At 47.6% G+C, this 17,555-nt stretch overlaps 1 protein-coding gene across 1 annotated transcript in view; it reads left to right on the plus strand.

Annotated features, from left to right (window-relative positions):
- GARS1 (glycyl-tRNA synthetase 1) overlaps positions 1-10,792 on the plus strand; it is a 40,549-nt gene extending 29,757 nt beyond the window's left edge. The window contains exons 12-17 of the mRNA XM_075922871.1: positions 24-164; positions 3,940-4,025; positions 4,551-4,660; positions 6,016-6,109; positions 7,545-7,735; positions 10,465-10,792. Of these exons, the coding sequence (XP_075778986.1) occupies positions 24-164; positions 3,940-4,025; positions 4,551-4,660; positions 6,016-6,109; positions 7,545-7,735; positions 10,465-10,605 (763 nt within the window). The 3' untranslated portion in view covers positions 10,606-10,792. The remainder of the gene's footprint in view (positions 1-23; positions 165-3,939; positions 4,026-4,550; positions 4,661-6,015; positions 6,110-7,544; positions 7,736-10,464) is intronic.
- Positions 10,793-17,555: the final 6,763 nt, after the last annotated feature.

Below are 17,555 nucleotides of genomic sequence, written 5' to 3' on the forward strand. Positions count from 1 at the left end.
TCCTTAATTGCTCTGTACAAAACAGCCAATGTTGTTCAGTTTGAGGCAAATAAGGGAGCCATTGGCAAAGCCTACAAGAAGGATGCCAAACTGGTGCTGGAATATCTTTCCATCTGCGACGAATGTTACATCAGCGAGATGGAGAAGCTGCTGAATGAGAAAGGGTAAGGCGGCAGTAGGTGTGGGGCTGCATAAGATTTTCCTTAGCAATTACTTATCCCATGGATACCCAGAAAGCCGCATGAGTAATCTCAGTGCATCCTGCGCTAACCTTCCTATAACTGAAGGCTACGATAAATGGATTATCGGCCGTCTTTCTTGCAAGAGACAATTCTTTAATGATGGATGGAACCCAGTTACCTGTAAATATTCTAGCTATGTGCATTTATGCTTTGCTTTTAAAAGGTATGTGTGTTTACATGCCAACACGGGGCAGCCTGCTGGCTCTGGAGCCAGTCCTGCAAAGTACCGTAAGTCACCTATGAGATGGTGAGAGCCCTCGGCCCCCGCTGACGTCATTGGGAGTGGGGGCTGCCCAACAGCTTGGGGGTTGGTGTTCGTAGCTGGCCAGCACTGACACAGGCAAGAATTTTACGTGTGTCAAAGAAACCAAAGTGCAAGGAAAACAGTCCTTGTAATACATCCAAGCCAGGCTGCAAGACTGAGAAATTATCACTGCGTGCATTGGTCCTACAGAAGTCCAAACCATAAGAAAATTAATTCCATTCCTTGCCCTCCCATTTGAGAGAAGCAATGGCAGTGCTTTTCCGTGTATGTAGCTTTAACCACCAATGGTGGCTCTAGTTCAAACTCAACTCCCTGATGTATCCACGTTCAGAATGTGCCTCTGTAAATAATATCCCCTGGGAAATGGGTCTCCATGCAGATGCTTGGCACGTAGCCTTTTGTAAATGCCCCCACTCCTGTACGATGCACACTGCTGGAAGCCATCCATTCAGTATACCTGAAACCCCACTGCCAGCATGAGTGCACTGAGCCAGCTGTGCACTGATGGGCCTGTGCTAGACCTGTTTCATGCATGGTGAAATGTAGATGACTCTCTTCTGTTAAGCTATGTCTACACTGCTGGCTTTTGCCAGCAGAGTATGCAAATGAAGCGCAGATTAACACATTGTTGTACTTCATTTGCATAATTCATTTGAGCTGTTTTCGCACCAAAAAAAGCAGTGTGGACATTTCCTTTTGGCACAAAACCCCCTTTTTGCGCAAGATCCTATGCCTCTCCTGGATTTTGTAAAAACCCCTTGCGCAAAAATGGCTTGAACAGATTATGCAAATAAAGCGCAACAATGCTAATCATTTACATACATTTACATTTATATTGCATACGCTGTGTAGACATAGCCTCAGAGGCTACTGTACAAAACGAGGCAGAGTTTGTGCTACAGCAGGAGTTGGCCAGCTGGAAGTTGAATAAAATAAATCTTTGCTTCTTGTGAACTGTCTATTTGGGGCCAGGTAGACATCAATGGGTATTGTGTGACTTAGATTTATAGAAAGCCTTTGATAAATCTAAGAAAACCCTCGCCAAAGGCTCTTAAGTAAAGTAAGTTGTCATGGGATAAGAAGGAAGGTCCTCTCATGCATTGGTTACAGGTTAAAAGACAAGGAACAAAGGGTAGGAATAAATGGTAAGTTTTCAGAGTGGAGAGAGTTAACTAGTAGGATCTCCCAACCGTCTGTCCTGGGACCAATCCTATTCAACTTATTTATAAATGATCTAGGGAAAGGGTTAAACAGTGAGGTGGCAAAATTTGCAGATTACACTACACTGCTCAAGATAGTTAAGACCAAAGCAGACTGTGAAGAGCTTCAAAAGGATCTCACCAAACTAAGTGATTGGGCAACAAAATGGCAAATGAAGTTTAACGTTGAAAATGTAAAACAATGTATATTGCAAAAAATAATCCCACCTATACATACAAAATGATGGGGACTAATTTAGTTACAACTACTCGAGAGAGATCTTGGTGTCATTGTGGATAGTTCTCTGAAAACATCCACTCAGTGTGCAGCGGCAGTCAAAAAAGCAAACAATGCTAGGAATCGTTAAAAAAGGGATAGAAAATAAGACCAAGAACATCTTATTGCCTCTGTATAAAACCATGGTATGCCCACATCTTGAATACTGTGTACAGACATGGTCACCTCATCTCAAAAAAGATATATTGGTATTGGAAAAGTTTTAGGAAAGAACAAAAAAAATGATTAGGGGTTTGGAACAGGTCCGATATGAAGAGAGATTAAAAAGACTTGGACTTTTCATCTTAGAAAAGAGGAGACTAAGGGGGGGGGGGGGATATGATAGAGGACTATAAAATCATGACTGGTGTGGAAAAAGCGAATAAGGGAAAAGTTATTTATTTATTCCCACAATATAAGAACTAGGGGTCACCAAATGAAATTGAGGCAGCAGTTTTAAAACAAACAAAAGGAAGTTTTTCTTCACTCAGCACACAGTCAACCTGTGGAACTCCTTGACAGAGGATGTGGTGAAGGCTAGAACTTTAACAGGGTTTTTAAAAAAAAGAGCTAGATAGATTTATGGACATCAGGTCCATCATTGGCTATTAGCCAGGATGGGTAGGAATGGTGTCCCTAGCCTCTATTTGCCTGGAAATGGATGACAGGAGAGGGATCACATGATGAATACCTATTGTGATCCCTTCCTCTGGGGCATCTGGTATTGGCCGCTGTCAGCAGACAGAATACTGGGCTAGATGGACTTTTGGCCATTCTTATGACTCAGGACAGTTGGGGGTTCAGGAAGGGATTTGTTCCCCACCCTCTGTGTATATTGGAATTGGGGGCAGAGGGGTGTGTGTGTGTTAAATCTGTTTCCTTTGAAACACCATGGATAGCCACAGCTGGAGATGGGAGACCAGGTGGGGAGGGCCAGGGCTCTGAAGTCAAACCAACCATTCTCTGTCTCTCAAGAACCAGCCAGCCAAGAACCTGTTCTTATGCTAAGGGCCTAACTCATCTGTATGTGGCACTGGGAAGGAATTTTCCCAGCATAGGTCTGATGCATGGTGACCTGAGGGCTTTTTTGCTTTCCTCTGCAGCGTGTGCGCAAAAATGACAGCCAGATAATCCTGCCAAGTATCTCACTTATTTCCCTGCCGTCCTGTGGGCCTCAGATGGTGGCGGGCCTCAGCCCTTCCCATTCTCTGCCTGTGATACAAGTCTAGTCTCTTGTCTGCGCTGGAGTAATTTGGCTTAATTTAGGTTGTTAGTTTAATGTGCAGGTGTTGGGTGGTGCTGGTAGCCTGTGCAATTCAGGTCCGATCAGTTGATCTGGTTCTTTTTGGCCTTATGCTTTTATTCTCTGTTACTAGTTTGTCAGTGAAGCGGCTGTGGGCTAGCTTTCTGGGTCCATCTTGAGAGAAAGCAGCACCACAAGCTGTAGGAATCACCAAGACTCCTCTGCTTGTTTGGGAAACTTTAGCAGATCAATAATATATTTGACTTTTCCAATTCCCATGCAGACGTCAGGTACTCTCCATCAGAGCAAAACTGACATGAAACGCCTGTCGTGAGTGACTGTCTGGTTGTCCTATGGTTAATTTTTCTTTTTATATATTTCATCCTGGAACCCTTCCATATTTTAATTGAATTTGCTCTTGGCTATTAACCGCATTGCTTTTATGTTCTCCAATGATTGTGAACATTTTTATTTTATAACAATAATAAAAGTGCTAGATAGCCTTTGAGTATTTTCCAAAATGAAACATGCTAATTACTTCTTCCTTTGATCCCTAGAGTGTGAGCTGATATTCTCTCCCCCCTCCCCCCCATATAGTCCCTAAATCGTTTTTTCTTTATTTAAAAAAATATTAAACCAGCAAAGCTACCTATGGGAAAGTGGCATCACTAGTTTTGTTGACTAATACTTAAGCACTGATATTTTCTTTACAGGGAATTCACTGTTGAAACTGAAGGGAAAACTTTTCAATTAACAAAGGACATGGTCAGTGTGAAGAGATTCCAGAAAACACTGCATGGTAACTTTATTTTTTAATTTTGGAGATGGGAAGCTGGTCACCATATGTTTGAAGCACGGGAGAGTTAAGCAAACCTGAAAGTTTTGGCCAAAATGTGGAGACTTTAGGTGCCTAAAATTAATGACCTAAATCAGCATATAGGCTCCTAAATAAGTAGGTCAGTGCCCGAAGCTGAAAACTGAGTTCTTTCATTGGCTTCAATGGAAACACCTCAGTAAATAAATCTGTTTTTATTGCATTGCCTACGTTTATGTACCAAGCTTTGGGGCTCACTGTTTTTTAAGAAATGTTCCCTCTATTTTCATATGAACTATTTCCTTATAGGGTAATTCCAGTACAAGTTCAAGGCTGGTCAGACAGTCATTTATAAAATTCAATCACCTAAAAGAATCTTTCAATAATTTACAGTGGACAGGCTTCCTTCTGTCAGCAAAATACCTTGACTCGTGTGAAGGGATGCAGCTTCAGTCAAATACCTGTGCTGTATAGACTACTTTCCTGAATGCAATGTGTTTTGTGCTCTAGTGGAAGAAATAGTCCCGAATGTGATTGAGCCCTCATTCGGTATTGGAAGGATCATGTACACAGTGTTTGAACACACATTCCATGTCCGGGAGGGAGATGAACAGCGAACGGTGAGCTTTCTCGTACCTTTAGCAGCTGTGGACGTTTGATTTCATTAAAATCCCGCCACCACATATGGCTGTGGGGTTTAAAATATACAGTGGAGTTGTATATTTTAAACAGAGCAGGTGCAGGTTGTTCCCAGACACTTATAATTATCTGGGGCCATTTGCACTGTAAGCTCTCCCTACACCTTTGGAGCAGACAACTCTTTCCTGTGGACTGCAGCTTGGCAGGTCTCCCTCTAAAGGAGCGAAGTCCTTTAATGTGAATTGTCTGTGCTCTTTTACAATCTCCATTCTGTGCAGGCATCCTCACAACCCTGGCTAGTGAGACCTCCCTGCTGCTGAGGTTGGAGGGAAAGGGTGCATGTTATGTGACAGACCATAGTGTTATCATTGTTCCCCAAATTACAGTCCAAGGAGCCCTTGCAAGTGGCCCATGGAGAGCCACCAGAGCACCTGATGCTGGCTCCTTTGTTTCCTTCTGCTAAACTGCATTTAAAGAAGCTGCTAAAAGAACTTTCCTTTTCCAGCTACTGATTAAAAGTGGAGGAGGTGCAGGGGGAGAGGAAGAAAGATGATCTGTGATCTCATCTCTCTGAGTTGTGATCTGCCTATATACTGTTTTCAGTAGGTAGGGATGGGAGGGGGTTAGATGGGAGCACAAAGGCGGAAGCAAGAACTTTAGTCTCAGTTCCCTTCCCTTTGGAACATTGGTTAACTATTTAATAATGAACTAGATCTCAGTAGAACTATTTACAGCTTTGCTCTGTGTCTTAATCAAGTCTTTGTATGAATTGGAGAAGGGGATGTACTAGATTCTAAGTACCACCATTGAGGGAGATGTATTGGGACTAAACATTTGAGTCACTCCATGTTTTTTCAGGCAATTCAGGGCAAGTTTGCCTTTCCCTCTGAAGCTTTAATGATTTGCAGCTCTTCAGGCCAGGTCTACACCAAACCCGCTAGCTCAGCTTAAGGTACACAACTCTAACTATGTAAAATACGTAGATGGAGTTGGTTACTTTAAACCAAGCTTGGTGGCGTCTCCCGCAGTGGGAGGCTGACAGGAGCAAATGCTCCCATTGGCTTCTGTTACTCCTGGAAGGAGCAGGTGTACCTGATGCCTGCAGGGGCACCCTCAGAGTTCAATTTAGCGAGTCTAGTTAAGACTTGCTAAATCAAACTCTGGAAGATAGAGCATGGCAGCAACAATCTTCTGCAGAGTGAAGCCGTACCCTCAGGTGGAAGGAATTGGCTTAGCTCTACTGATATCACTGGAGCAGTGCCGACTCTACCCCAGCCAAAAACTTGGCCCAAATTGTACCTGCTTAATAATTTAACACGTGTGTGTGTTTGTGCAGTTCTTCAGCTTTCCTGCTGTGGTAGCGCCCTTCAAATGCTCGGTCCTGCCTCTGAGCCAGAATCAGGAATTCATGCCTTTCGTCAAGGAGCTCTGTGAGTAAATGCAGCGCTGCGGGTAGCCATGTGACTGTGGATTGAAAAGATAACTCTTTCCAGAAGCTGTTCGTAACGCATGTGTAAGCCACGCCCCTGGGGTACAAGGAACTCCAAAGCTTTCAGCGGCTTCTGTCATTTCAGACCTCTGCATTGACTGATACGAGCCAGCCTTACAAATGTGTCATACATTTTTCAGCCTAGGCACAAACTCTGCTGCTTTGCAATTCACCATGGGTCCTAATGAAAAAACGATTTACTTGTGTGCCAATAAAGAAGTGACCCACCCTGTTGATGTAATGGCTGTGGTGGGTAGGGTGTTTAGTGGCTGGCGCAGGGCAGGCGCGCAGACTGCTCCATCCCATTCCCAGCTCAGACACTCAGTTGCCATAAAGCCTCTCAATAAAACCCAGACCTCTTGGTGCCCAGTCCTGGGCTGTAGCTTCAGAGTAGTGCCTCCTATTTTGCAAAGCATACAGGGGAGAGCAGTAGCAATCGCTGTGTGAGTTGGTGGGATGGCGACAATGTCAGATCAGGGCTTGCTTGATTCTCCTGCTGTCACTCTTTGAGGGCAGGTCTATGCTAACTCCCACCATCGCTCTAATCTACGCAACTTCACCTGGGCAAATAGCGTAGCTGAAGTCGATGTTCTTACTGCAGTGTCTTGGGTGCAGTAAGGTTCGGGGGAAGGAGGCTGCTCTCCTGTTGATGCCGGCTATCCTTCCCATTCTGGTGGAGTACTGGCGTCCACGGGAGAGCGCTCTAAGCAGACATGATAAATCAATGGCCGGTGGATCCATCGCTGCAGTGTTGATCCCCAGTGTTGTGGAGACGAGCCCTAAGATAATGTGGCAGGGCCCAGATTCTGAGTTTAACCCCTTCTTCAGTTAGTGTTTCCCTGTAAGACCTTTCTTGTCTGGCTGGAGAGATCCTTGTTTCAGTGTCCTCTTTCAGAAGAGTTTTCACAAAGCATGGAGGGTTTGCGTGGTGCATGGATATGAACCTATACCTTTGTGTGGGCCTCGAACCCAAAACCTTCTGTCAAAAAAAATATATATTTTTTCATTTCTTTCTTTCTGGTTCCCAAGCACATATGGCCTCCCCCAAGTTATTACTAATGTTAGACTCAGATTGCTCTAGGAGCTTTATAAGCATGGAGTAAGGACCAGTCTGTACCCTGCAGAGCTTAAAACATAAGAGCCTGAATCTCCCACGCTGGCTTGAGTGATAGTGAAGAGTTGGTGCCAACGCACCCTGTGTGAACAACTTCCACTTAAGAGCGAGTAACCAGCTTGGGGAGGCACACAGGGTACTTGCGGGTCTGCCTTGCCTGGACAGTAAGACCTGTCCATTGGCGTTCCCCTCCCCCTTTTCTGTTGGTTGCCCTGTGGTTCTGTGTCCTGTTGTTAACCCTGGGAATCTCCCCTTCTTCCAGCTGACGCACTCACCAGGAACGGCATCTCCCACAAAGTGGACGATTCCTCCGGGTCCATTGGCCGGCGCTACGCCAGGACCGATGAGATCGGCGTGGCTTTCGGCATCACAATAGACTTTGACACGGTGAACAAGATACCTCACACAGCCACTCTAAGGGACCGGGACTCAATGCGTCAGATACGAGCTGAGGTAACACACCTGCATGCTTGTGCAGGAAGGAGCTAGTGCGGGGCTTGGCCTGTTGCCTCTGAACCTGTGGGTGTGCTGGCTGGGCGGTGAGCTATGCAGGACTCTTCCTGTACAGTCCCTGTGCTGTGAGAGTGAGAGAGTATTGCCCACCAGCCTGCCAGTGACATGAACACAGGGCTTGCTTTGAATTGGAGCCAGCAGGAGAGGTTACCCCTGAAGGAGCCTTGAGCTATTTTGGCACCACTCTCTGTGAACATGGGCCATTGTGGGGGTAGCTACCAGCTTGTGTACATAGCACTGAGCTGTTCTCAGACAATCCCACGATGGCCTGTCTCAGTTGTTTGGCGGGGAGGGGAGGAGACAGGCCCTCCTTGGCGCCTTTCACATAAGTGCGAATTTGCAATGCCCTCCCTCGACCAGCCTGGTGTTTCCACAGGCTGTTTGCAGCTTGTTCAGCCACGTGTCCCCTATAAATGGCCATCTTGGAGCCCTTGCTTCTGGTGAGCTAACCCCTGTGGCCTCTTGAGATGTTTTCACTTGCTCAGATCGACTTGTTCAAGTGACTGTCATGGCTCCTGAGCTAGCCACACCTCGGGCCTGTCTCTGAGTGCAGTCCTTGGAGTTCTTTGGCTTCTTGCCTTTACCTCGCCTGGGGAGGAATCTCACAGTCGTTCTACTTAGACCAGGATTTGGGCTGCCACCCTGCACCCAGCAGCCATTGATCTCCCTGCAGGTCTGACCGGGTTTCAGCACCTGCATTTAGTGATAGTGAGCAACAGCAATGTTTTTATTCAGCACTTGGGACAGGGCTAGTCTAATCTTAAACATCACAACAAACGAAAGGTGGAGCTGCATGGGTAGACTTACTAACGGACCTGTACTGGGGTAGTTACACTGCTATGTTACCGGCATAACTGTAGCAGTGAAACTACACCAGTGTAGCTCTGCTGGTAAATTTCCTTCTGCAGATAAACCTTAGTGGTTCTCTAAGTTTAGGAGCAGAACAGAACCAACATACATTCTCCCAGCAAGCCCAGATGTTCCTGTGTGTCTATGGAGTCTGGGCGTCTCAGGCTTTGTCTACACCACAGAGGCTACACTGGCCTGGTTGTGCTACTGTAGCACCATGATGTAAACACTTGCCACAGCAACAGAAGGGATGATTCTGGCCCAATGGGAGACAGTAGCTAATGGATAGAAGGTTTTGTTGACATAGCCTTGTCTGAACTGGGGCTTGGCTTGGCTTAACTCATCTTTCTAGGTTGATCTAGTGTTTAGGAAAGACCAGGCCTAGGGGAGGGGTTCTGTCTGATGTACTGCCCTGTTCAAACTGGTTTGGATGTTGCCCAGAGAGTGGGCTAGAGCCATTAAGATTAATAGCTCTTAAGGAACCTTAGTGCAAACTTTGAAGTGACTGTTAGGAAGGGTCTCCTCCCCCTTTCCTTAGGTGGATAGGCTCAGCTCCCCAGATAGCCCCTGTGATGAACTAGTTGCCCCACAGTATGTGTCAGATGCGCCAAACGCTGTCACTAACACTAATCGTTCGAGCGTCCCTGTAGAGGTCTGTGACAGCTTAGGGATTCTCCAGCAGGAAGGGAGCCAAGATGGTAGCCACATGATGCAGAGGACACATGCTCCTGCAGCGACAGTCTCCTGCTGGTCACATGCCTGCCGGGGATGGCACTGCATCCATTGTGAATAGCAATCTCTTGCTCGGCCCCTTGTACAAGCAGCACAGTAGCTGGCCTGGGCCTGGTCCAAAGTCCATTGAAGACACTGGAAAGACTCCCATTGATTTTTAGGGAATGCCAGTGTATCTAGTGGGTCTGATTTTCTCCATTTGACCTTCAGTCAGTTTATACTTGGTCTTTGTAGCTCTTAACTCGGCCTCCGTGATCGCACACTCACAATAGCTGAGAGCTCACCAGCTCCTGAGGCAGCTCTTGTTTATACTTGTGTTATGTTGCCTAGGGCCTGTCAAAATCCCCTGCGTGCAGGTTCATTTGGGCTAGTACGTTCTTCTCTGCCTTTCCCAAAGCGTTGGGTGACATTGCCATGTGCCGCTGTGCTCCACCCAAGTGATGGCTGCAGCTCACTAGTGCTCTGAATAGTTGATCACTATTCACTATATATTGTTAAAATGAGATGAATCAGCTAATCGAATAGTTGATGGAATTTCCATTGACTATTCAATTAGTTAATAAGGATGCTTCCACTTTGAAATGTAGCAAGTCCCCCTCTGGCCCCAGGCTCCATGCAGGTGCTTCTGCTTTGAAATGTACAAGAGCCCCAGTGGAACGCCATCACTGCATCCCTGCCCCTTCCCATGGAGCTGGAGTGGGGGGGGAACCAGCTTTTAAGCCAGCTCCCCCCAGCATCCCTTCCTTCCCGCCCCACCCTGCCCCTTTGCTGCCTCTTTCTGATAGAGGCAGCAAGGTGTGGGGGAGCAACTAGTCACTTACATCCCTAATTCACTACAATGAAAAGTGATCGTTAAATGCCCTTTTGCTTGGAGACTCAATCACTTGATGTTCCAGAGTTTCAGGAAGAGTTTATGGCTGGAAAAATACTACATGGAAGTGTTTGACGGATCTGCGGTGACAGTTGATCGTGTGGCGGTATTTGTAATACAGTGCTAACCATTATCCACATACATGTAGGAGGAAAGCAGTCAAGTTGGTGATTGCATGGCCTCATGCCTTGCCTCTCTCTTTGCACTCTTCCCCTAGGTCTCTGAACTGCCTACCATAGTCCGGGACCTGGCAAATGGTTGTCTAGCTTGGGCTGATGTGGAGGCAAAGTATCCACTCTTTGAGGGACAAGAGACGAGCAAAAAGGAGACAATAGAGGAAGACAATTACCTGAAATAAACCCCATGCTGTCCACTTTTTACTGTTCATGTTAATATGAAATAAACTATCATGTGTATTATTCAAAGTTGCATCGTTTGTGCACCCAGGGACTCTGTTTTTTTTTCCTCAATTGCTGCCTGATTTTAACTTTAAACTGAAATAATGGTAATTAAAGGTGTTATGAATAAAAACACCATTGCATTTGCCTGCTTCTCCATGTTTGTGCAGCCTTCTGCTTTGAGGCCTTTGGTTAGTTCTTGTGGGCCCAAATGGGTATTCTGGGTGCACACAAGAAGGATGATCCAGTCATTCGGAGACATGGGTTCTGGTCCCTTCTCTACCATGCATTCCTGTGTGATGTTGGGCAAGTTACTCTGTACCTCCCTTCACCCTCTGTAAAGTGGGGTTAATACACTTCCTTACCCCTTAGACATGTGGTGAGGTGAAATGCATTGGAGTGTGAGGCGTAGTCAGGTACAATGGGGCATGTAAGTACCTTGGATGGACAGAGTCATGGGCTGAGTTTGGTCATGTGCCCAGAAGGGGCTCCTTCATCTCTTCTGGAGAGAGAAATACGAGCATCCGTGAGGTTGTTGGCAGGCTTGGCTATTTGGGAAGCTCCGTGGAATGCCAGGAAGCCAACCCTCTAATAGCCTCGCTCTGCATTCTCCAGCTGGAGAGCTTTTTGTGCTGCGTGTCTCGGGTTAAGCGTCGTTATTCCTGCTAGCCTGGCACAGCCAACGCAGCCAAGCAAGAGAGTTGGAGTCTGTTCCTTGAATGAGAGAAGGCTTGATTTGCCCTCACAGATGAGAACGGCAATATTCCTTCCCATTGCCTTCAGCAGCCTGGGGTGGGTGCTAACCTCATGGTTTGCTAAATGTCACTGTTACACCTGGCTAGCCCCGTTGATGGTAATGAGGTCACAGAGACCCTACTTTGCCCTGCAGAATATTACACGTGAGAGAAGAGGCACAGGAGGGAAATGATCCTGCTTGGCTAATGGAGAACAAGCACAGCACCACCTTGGCTAGGGATTTTAAATCCAGATTAATCCGTTAAATCTTACGATTAACTGCTTAACAGAACTTTTTGCTCGTTCCGGTCGCTCAAAACAGTAGTTTGATGTCAGCCTTTTATCTTCTGGGATTTTTCAAACCAGCTAGCTTACGTTTCGAAACAAGTCATTGGGCCAGAGCATCATTTAAAATGAATCCCACCTCCATACTGTACATGGGCTGAGCCCAGATGCTCCTTTACCGCAAAAGGCCGTGCAGAGATGCACCAGCTTGAAGGCAGGTTGTGCCATTCCCAATTGCATGCCATTGACTGCACATATGGCATAACCCCTCTTCTCTAGACCCACCCAGAGCCCTTACCCCAGCCTGGTGGGAATGAGGGACAGCAAACAATGGAGCGAGTGGGGAGTGAGGCAGCGGGGAAGGGGTGAGGACTCAGGGAAGGGGGAGGGCAGGAGTGTTAGCTTTGGTGGGATTAGAAATTTGACAACCTTACTTGGACACCGTCATCACCAGTCAGTCTTGGCAGTGGTTGGCCTCAAACATTTCCTTTCCGGCATATGGGAGAAGCCCAGAATTTAGTTCCTGCTCTTTCTGTTCTGGCTCCCCTGGCCATCTGTCTTCTCCAGACACTTATGCTCCCATCAGGAGGGTGGCTTCTTATCATCCCTGTTGCTTGGCTGACACCCAGTAAACCCTGCAATGACAAGATTTGTATTGCTCCCTGCTCGTACGCCACTTCTATTCCCGTGAAGCTCTCTGAAGCCAGAAAGAGGAGAGGCTCCACTCAGTCTCTGCCAGGTCTTGGCTCCCATTTCTACGCAATAACAGCAGCCTTGCTAATGTGACGTGCCAGTTTACAAGAACAGGAGCTTTGCAAGTAGGTTTTGTTTTAATTTAAAAGAACTTCTAAGTTTATGCAAAATACAGGACTATGTAGCACTTTAAAGACTAACAAGATGGCTTATTAGATGATGAGCTTTCGTGGGCCAGACCCACTTCCTCAGATCCACTATTTGATCTAAGGAAGTGGGTCTGGTCCACAAAAGCTCATCATCTAATAAACCATCTTGTTAGTCTTTAAAGTGCTACATAGTCCTGTATTTTGCTTCAGCTACACCAGACTAACACGGCTACATTTCTATCACTATTCTAAGTTTATGTTCTTCCTTCCTCTGACCCCTTCTCCCACCACCTACCTGCTCCTAGCCTAGGCTGCCTGGTTTTTCTAGTCACTTTTTGTCTCTAAATGCAGGAATAGCCGCACAGCACCAGGGGAGCTGTGGTATCCAAGACATTACTGGTTGCCCCAGGTAGGCTGGTGTATCTCATGCATCTTTCACTCTGAAGGGAAGTAAATTCATGTCCAGAGTCAATTACATTCTCCAGAGGGACACTTTGATCAAATCCTGCTCCCAGTTAAGTCAATATCCAAACCTTAGTCCACAATGCAGGGAACCAGTCTTAGACAAGAAGCATTTCTCCTTGAAAACAGCTAGAATTACAGACAAACATTCTTCCACACAGCTCAAGTTCCCGCTTGGTTTTTCTTGTTTGCCAGCCACACAGACTGCAATACTTTGTGTGTCAGAGTCCTCATAACCCCAACAAGGCTGGGCCCAGGATTCCTATGGGGCTTGATCCCAACCCTTGTTGCGGTTGTCATGGAGCATGGGGAGCCACCAGGCCTTGCACCCCCATCCACAGCCAGAAGGTTAGAGCAGAAGGTTTATTGGTTCACAGGGATACAACATAGAATAGACTTGTTAACACAAGAACTAGAAGCAGTCAGTATAATTCATCTTGGGGAGGGAGGGCCCTGGGCCCCCTCCCTCTATCCTAAGTCAGTGGGGAGAGACACTCTCAGCAATTGGTCCCAGCACTGCAGGCAGCCCCATCTCTTCCTTTGTCCAGCTTCCCAGGCAAAAGGTGTTAGTTGGTTGCATCTCCCACCTAGGCTCAGGTTACAAGACTGCCTAAGCCATTGTATAGGTGTTAGGCTGGGCAACCTCCCTCAGTGAGAGTCACACCCAAAACTCCCCTCCTCAGCCGGGCACCGGTGCTGTGTCCAGGGAAACTGAGGCGCGCACACAGAGTTACAACAGGGCAGCACAGGACCGTAGACATTGCATGCAACATTAGATGTGAACAGAGTCAATGCCATCCCCACTTGGGCACAGTGCTCCCTTAGGACAGGGGCTAAAGTGTCCCCATGGTGGGGTGCTCACGTCACTCATCACCGCGTACCGTTCAAAACAAAGACAAGCGATTCGACAGCGATCCTTTTTAGAAAGAAAAAAATGCAAATGGCTAAAGGAAACCATGTCACCTCACTGTGGCTTGGGGACCTCGCAAACAGGGGCTCTGGGATGTAAGGGCGGGTCACAAGCTGTTCCTCACACGTCTCGGGCCCTGGCTGAGCTGCAGGGATGCTGTGGGTTAGATGCTTGCTCTGGCAATGGCCACATGGCTTTAGGTGACAGGACCCTTTTCCCCAGCATCAGCCCCTCCACTGGGATTATGATCCCCCTCCAAATCTGTCCTGCAAGGCCTCTTTACTGGGGGTGTCTCCCTGCATTGTGCCCATTCCTTCCCTCCTTGCTGGAGCCAGTTGCTCATTGCTCCGGCTCCAGCTCCGTTCTCCTCAGCAGGGATGTTGCTTTGCTGGCTCTCATTGCTGCAGCTCTGCTCCCAGCATGGATCTGCTCCATGGGCTGTTTCTGTGGCTCTCTCTGGCTGGCCCGGCTCTGCTCCCCAGCTCAGCTCTGGCCCCAGCTCTCTCCTTAACTCGGCCTCACTCTGTGAGCCAGGAGATTCCAGCTTACATGGAGATATATCTCTCCCCCTTCCCCCACGACTCCCTCGGTAGCTTGTCAATCAGGCTGATGTGGAGCACTGCCCATGCCTCATTGCTCCTAGAGAGTGTCAATTTCAGGGCCCTGATTTCCCAAAGCAGCCATGAACCAGGCTTAAACTGCTAGCCAAGCTGGAGTCACAGCTGTTCTGAGTCACTGGAGCAACCCAGAGCAGCCATGAGGTGCCAACGAATCAGGCCCCATCCTTTAATTTGGAACAAGGGGGAGTTGATGCTAGACTTTGCCATCTGGCCACAAGGGGGCGCTGTGACTAAGCAAACAGCAAGCCCAGCTGAAGTGTGGGTTATTGGCAGGTAATAGGTAACACTTTCACAAATACCAATGGGGAGGGGAATTGGTTGAGCAAAAAAAAAAAGGGGGAGGGGGGCAAATTCCGGACTGTCCTGTCAAATACCAGACACCTGGCAACCCTAGTGGGTAAAAGCACTATGATAAAGAAATAACCATTTTGACTGCCTCTCATTTCATTGTGCGGCTGGTGCCCTGCTCCTAGTGCCTCCGCCCGTTAGCTCAGGAACGGCAGTGTTGGCGTTTAAGGCATTCAGTACTTTCAACTAAGCGTTTGTAACATTTCCAGCCTCGTCCCAAAGCTGAGGCCCTTAACACAGGCATCTGGTTCAGCTTCCACGGAGTATTGTGAGGGGCCCTGAGCTATGCCCCCAAGCCTACAGGCATGTGTCAGTCACCACCCAGTAGCTGGCTAGCACAAGCAGGGAGGGGATGAGGGGATGGTCAGGAGTGAAAGTAACTTAAAAATCTTATAGGGTCCAGAAGGGGAGGGGCCTCAGGAAAAAGGGGCGGGGCTGAGGGCCAGCTTCCCCAGGGCAGCTCTTCAGTGCTGCCTGGCCTATGCCACTCAGGTCTCTGTTATGTTGTGGGGAGTTTCACAGCATAGGAAACTTGCATAGTTGCAAGTGTCCATTTTATTGCATAGCACAGAACAAACTAGAACAAGCCCAGACTAGCTGGGCTGACCCCAGTGACCTCACTCAGTTACTGCGACGACAAGATCTAGATCTACAACCCAATACACAACATAGTCCTCCCCCCTTAATAAAAACGTCCCTTTAAGCAAACAAAAACTAACTAGGAAATGACGGTGACCGCCTCAAGTTCCCAGCTAACCCTGGGGATTATTTTGCCCCATCTATGAGTTAATCTCAACGGAAGGTCCAGCCGTTGAGGAGGCCTCCTTTCTCTAGGTGGATTACAGCAGACATCTGGCGTTCTCACACCCGAAGATGTTATGGGTGCAGGCCTGACACTGGGCTGGGAACTTGAAGTGTGAACAGGGGAGGCTGTTGGATCAGCCTGCTCTGGGAGGGGGTTATTGTTCGTGGCTGGTGGTGATGCAGGAGGAGAGTCAGGAGCAGGTGATTCTTGACACGGCAGCTCACCAGCAGTGGGAAGGACGGGTAGCTCAACTGGAGATGTGTCTTGAGGGCAGGAATAACCTGTCAATCACTGATCTACGTGCCGCTGCCAGATGAGATCCTGGACCGTATAGGAAACAGGTCCCGTTTCAGCAGTAATAGTGGCAGGGACCCATTTAGCTCCAGGAGCATAGTTCCGAGCCAAAACTGGCTGTCCAGGACTAAAGATTCGATCTTTTGCTCTGGATGCATGCCTGATGACTTGACCTTGCTGCTGACGTTGCACAATTTGTTGCGGTTCTGAAGGTTTCAGCAAATCATAGCACGTGCGCAGCTGACGTCCCATCATTAGAAAAGCTGGGGACACTTTGGTTGTAGCATGACGAGTGTTTCTGTAGGATAGTAAGAAGGTGTCCAGACTCTTTTGTACGAGTGAATGTCCTCTAGCCGATTTCAAAGCTTGTTTCATTGTCTGGACAAACCTTTCAGCCAATCCATTTGTGGCTGGGTGATACGGCGCTGAAGTGATGTGATGGATCCCGTTTGCTTTCATAAAATTTCCAAACTCCTGGGAGACAAACTGTGGACCATTGTCACTCACAAGTTGCTCAGGAAGACCAAAACGACAAAAGATTCCCCATAGTTTTTGGATAGTATTCTCAGCAGTAGGGGAAGTCATTATACAGACTTCCGGCCATTTGGAATGAGCGTCTGCCACCACCAATAACATGCTACCTTCAAATGGGCCAGCAAAATCAACATGAATATGTTGCCACGGTTTTTCAGGCCAGTCCCATGGGTGTAGAGGTGCCAACTGAGGTGCATTCCTCACACCTTGGCAAGAAATACAAGCTCTTGCCTTCTCTTCTTTAATGTCATTTGCAATAACAAAAAGTTCAAAACACTCAGTATATACGTGCCATTGCTCTATAGTACACAGCGGTCTCTGGCAGTGATGGAAAGGGACAGGGGATCAGGATGCTGCCACAGTAGCTGTGGCTGGGAGAACCAGGCCCTTCTAAATCACCGAACCCTGCGGCAGCTACCCCTTTGGCCTGCTCCCCTGCTGGTATTGTCCCGAAAGTGCTGCAGCAGCTCTACTAGCACTTTAACAGCAGCTGTGTACTGGTGGCCATTTTCTTACTGGTACTCCATACCAGCCCGGCCCACTTTCACCTTTGGGGCTGGTGCAGCCTGGCTCACTAAAAGCACCCCCTGTGAAGCTCCCAATTGGCTCAGTCTCACTATTTAAGCCACAAGAAGTCAAAGGATGTTACCTGAGAAATCTGGTTAGCAGCTGCATTGGACCCTGCCTTCTTTTCTGACTCCCGAGTCCTGCCTTGCTCTGGTCATAAGAACACTGGGTCAGACATAAGGTCCATCTAGCCCAGTGTCCTGTCTGCTGGCAGTGGTCAATGCCAGCGCCCCAGAGAGACTGAACAGAACAGGGAATCATTAAATGATCTCTCTCTTGTCATCCATTTCCAGCCTCTGACAAACAGAGACTAGGGACACCATTCCTACCCATCCTTGCTAATAAGTATGGATTGACCTAACCTCCATGAATTTATCTAGTTCTTTTTTGAATCCTGTTAAAGTCTTGGTCTTCACAACATCCTCTGGCAAGGAGTTCCACAGGTGGACTGTGGGTTATGTGAAGAAATATTTCCTTTTGTTTGTTTTAAACCTGCTTTTTTTATTCA

The sequence above is a fragment of the Pelodiscus sinensis genome, chromosome 2 (genome assembly GCF_049634645.1).
Source record: "Pelodiscus sinensis isolate JC-2024 chromosome 2, ASM4963464v1, whole genome shotgun sequence".
NCBI lineage: Eukaryota > Metazoa > Chordata > Testudines > Trionychidae > Pelodiscus > Pelodiscus sinensis.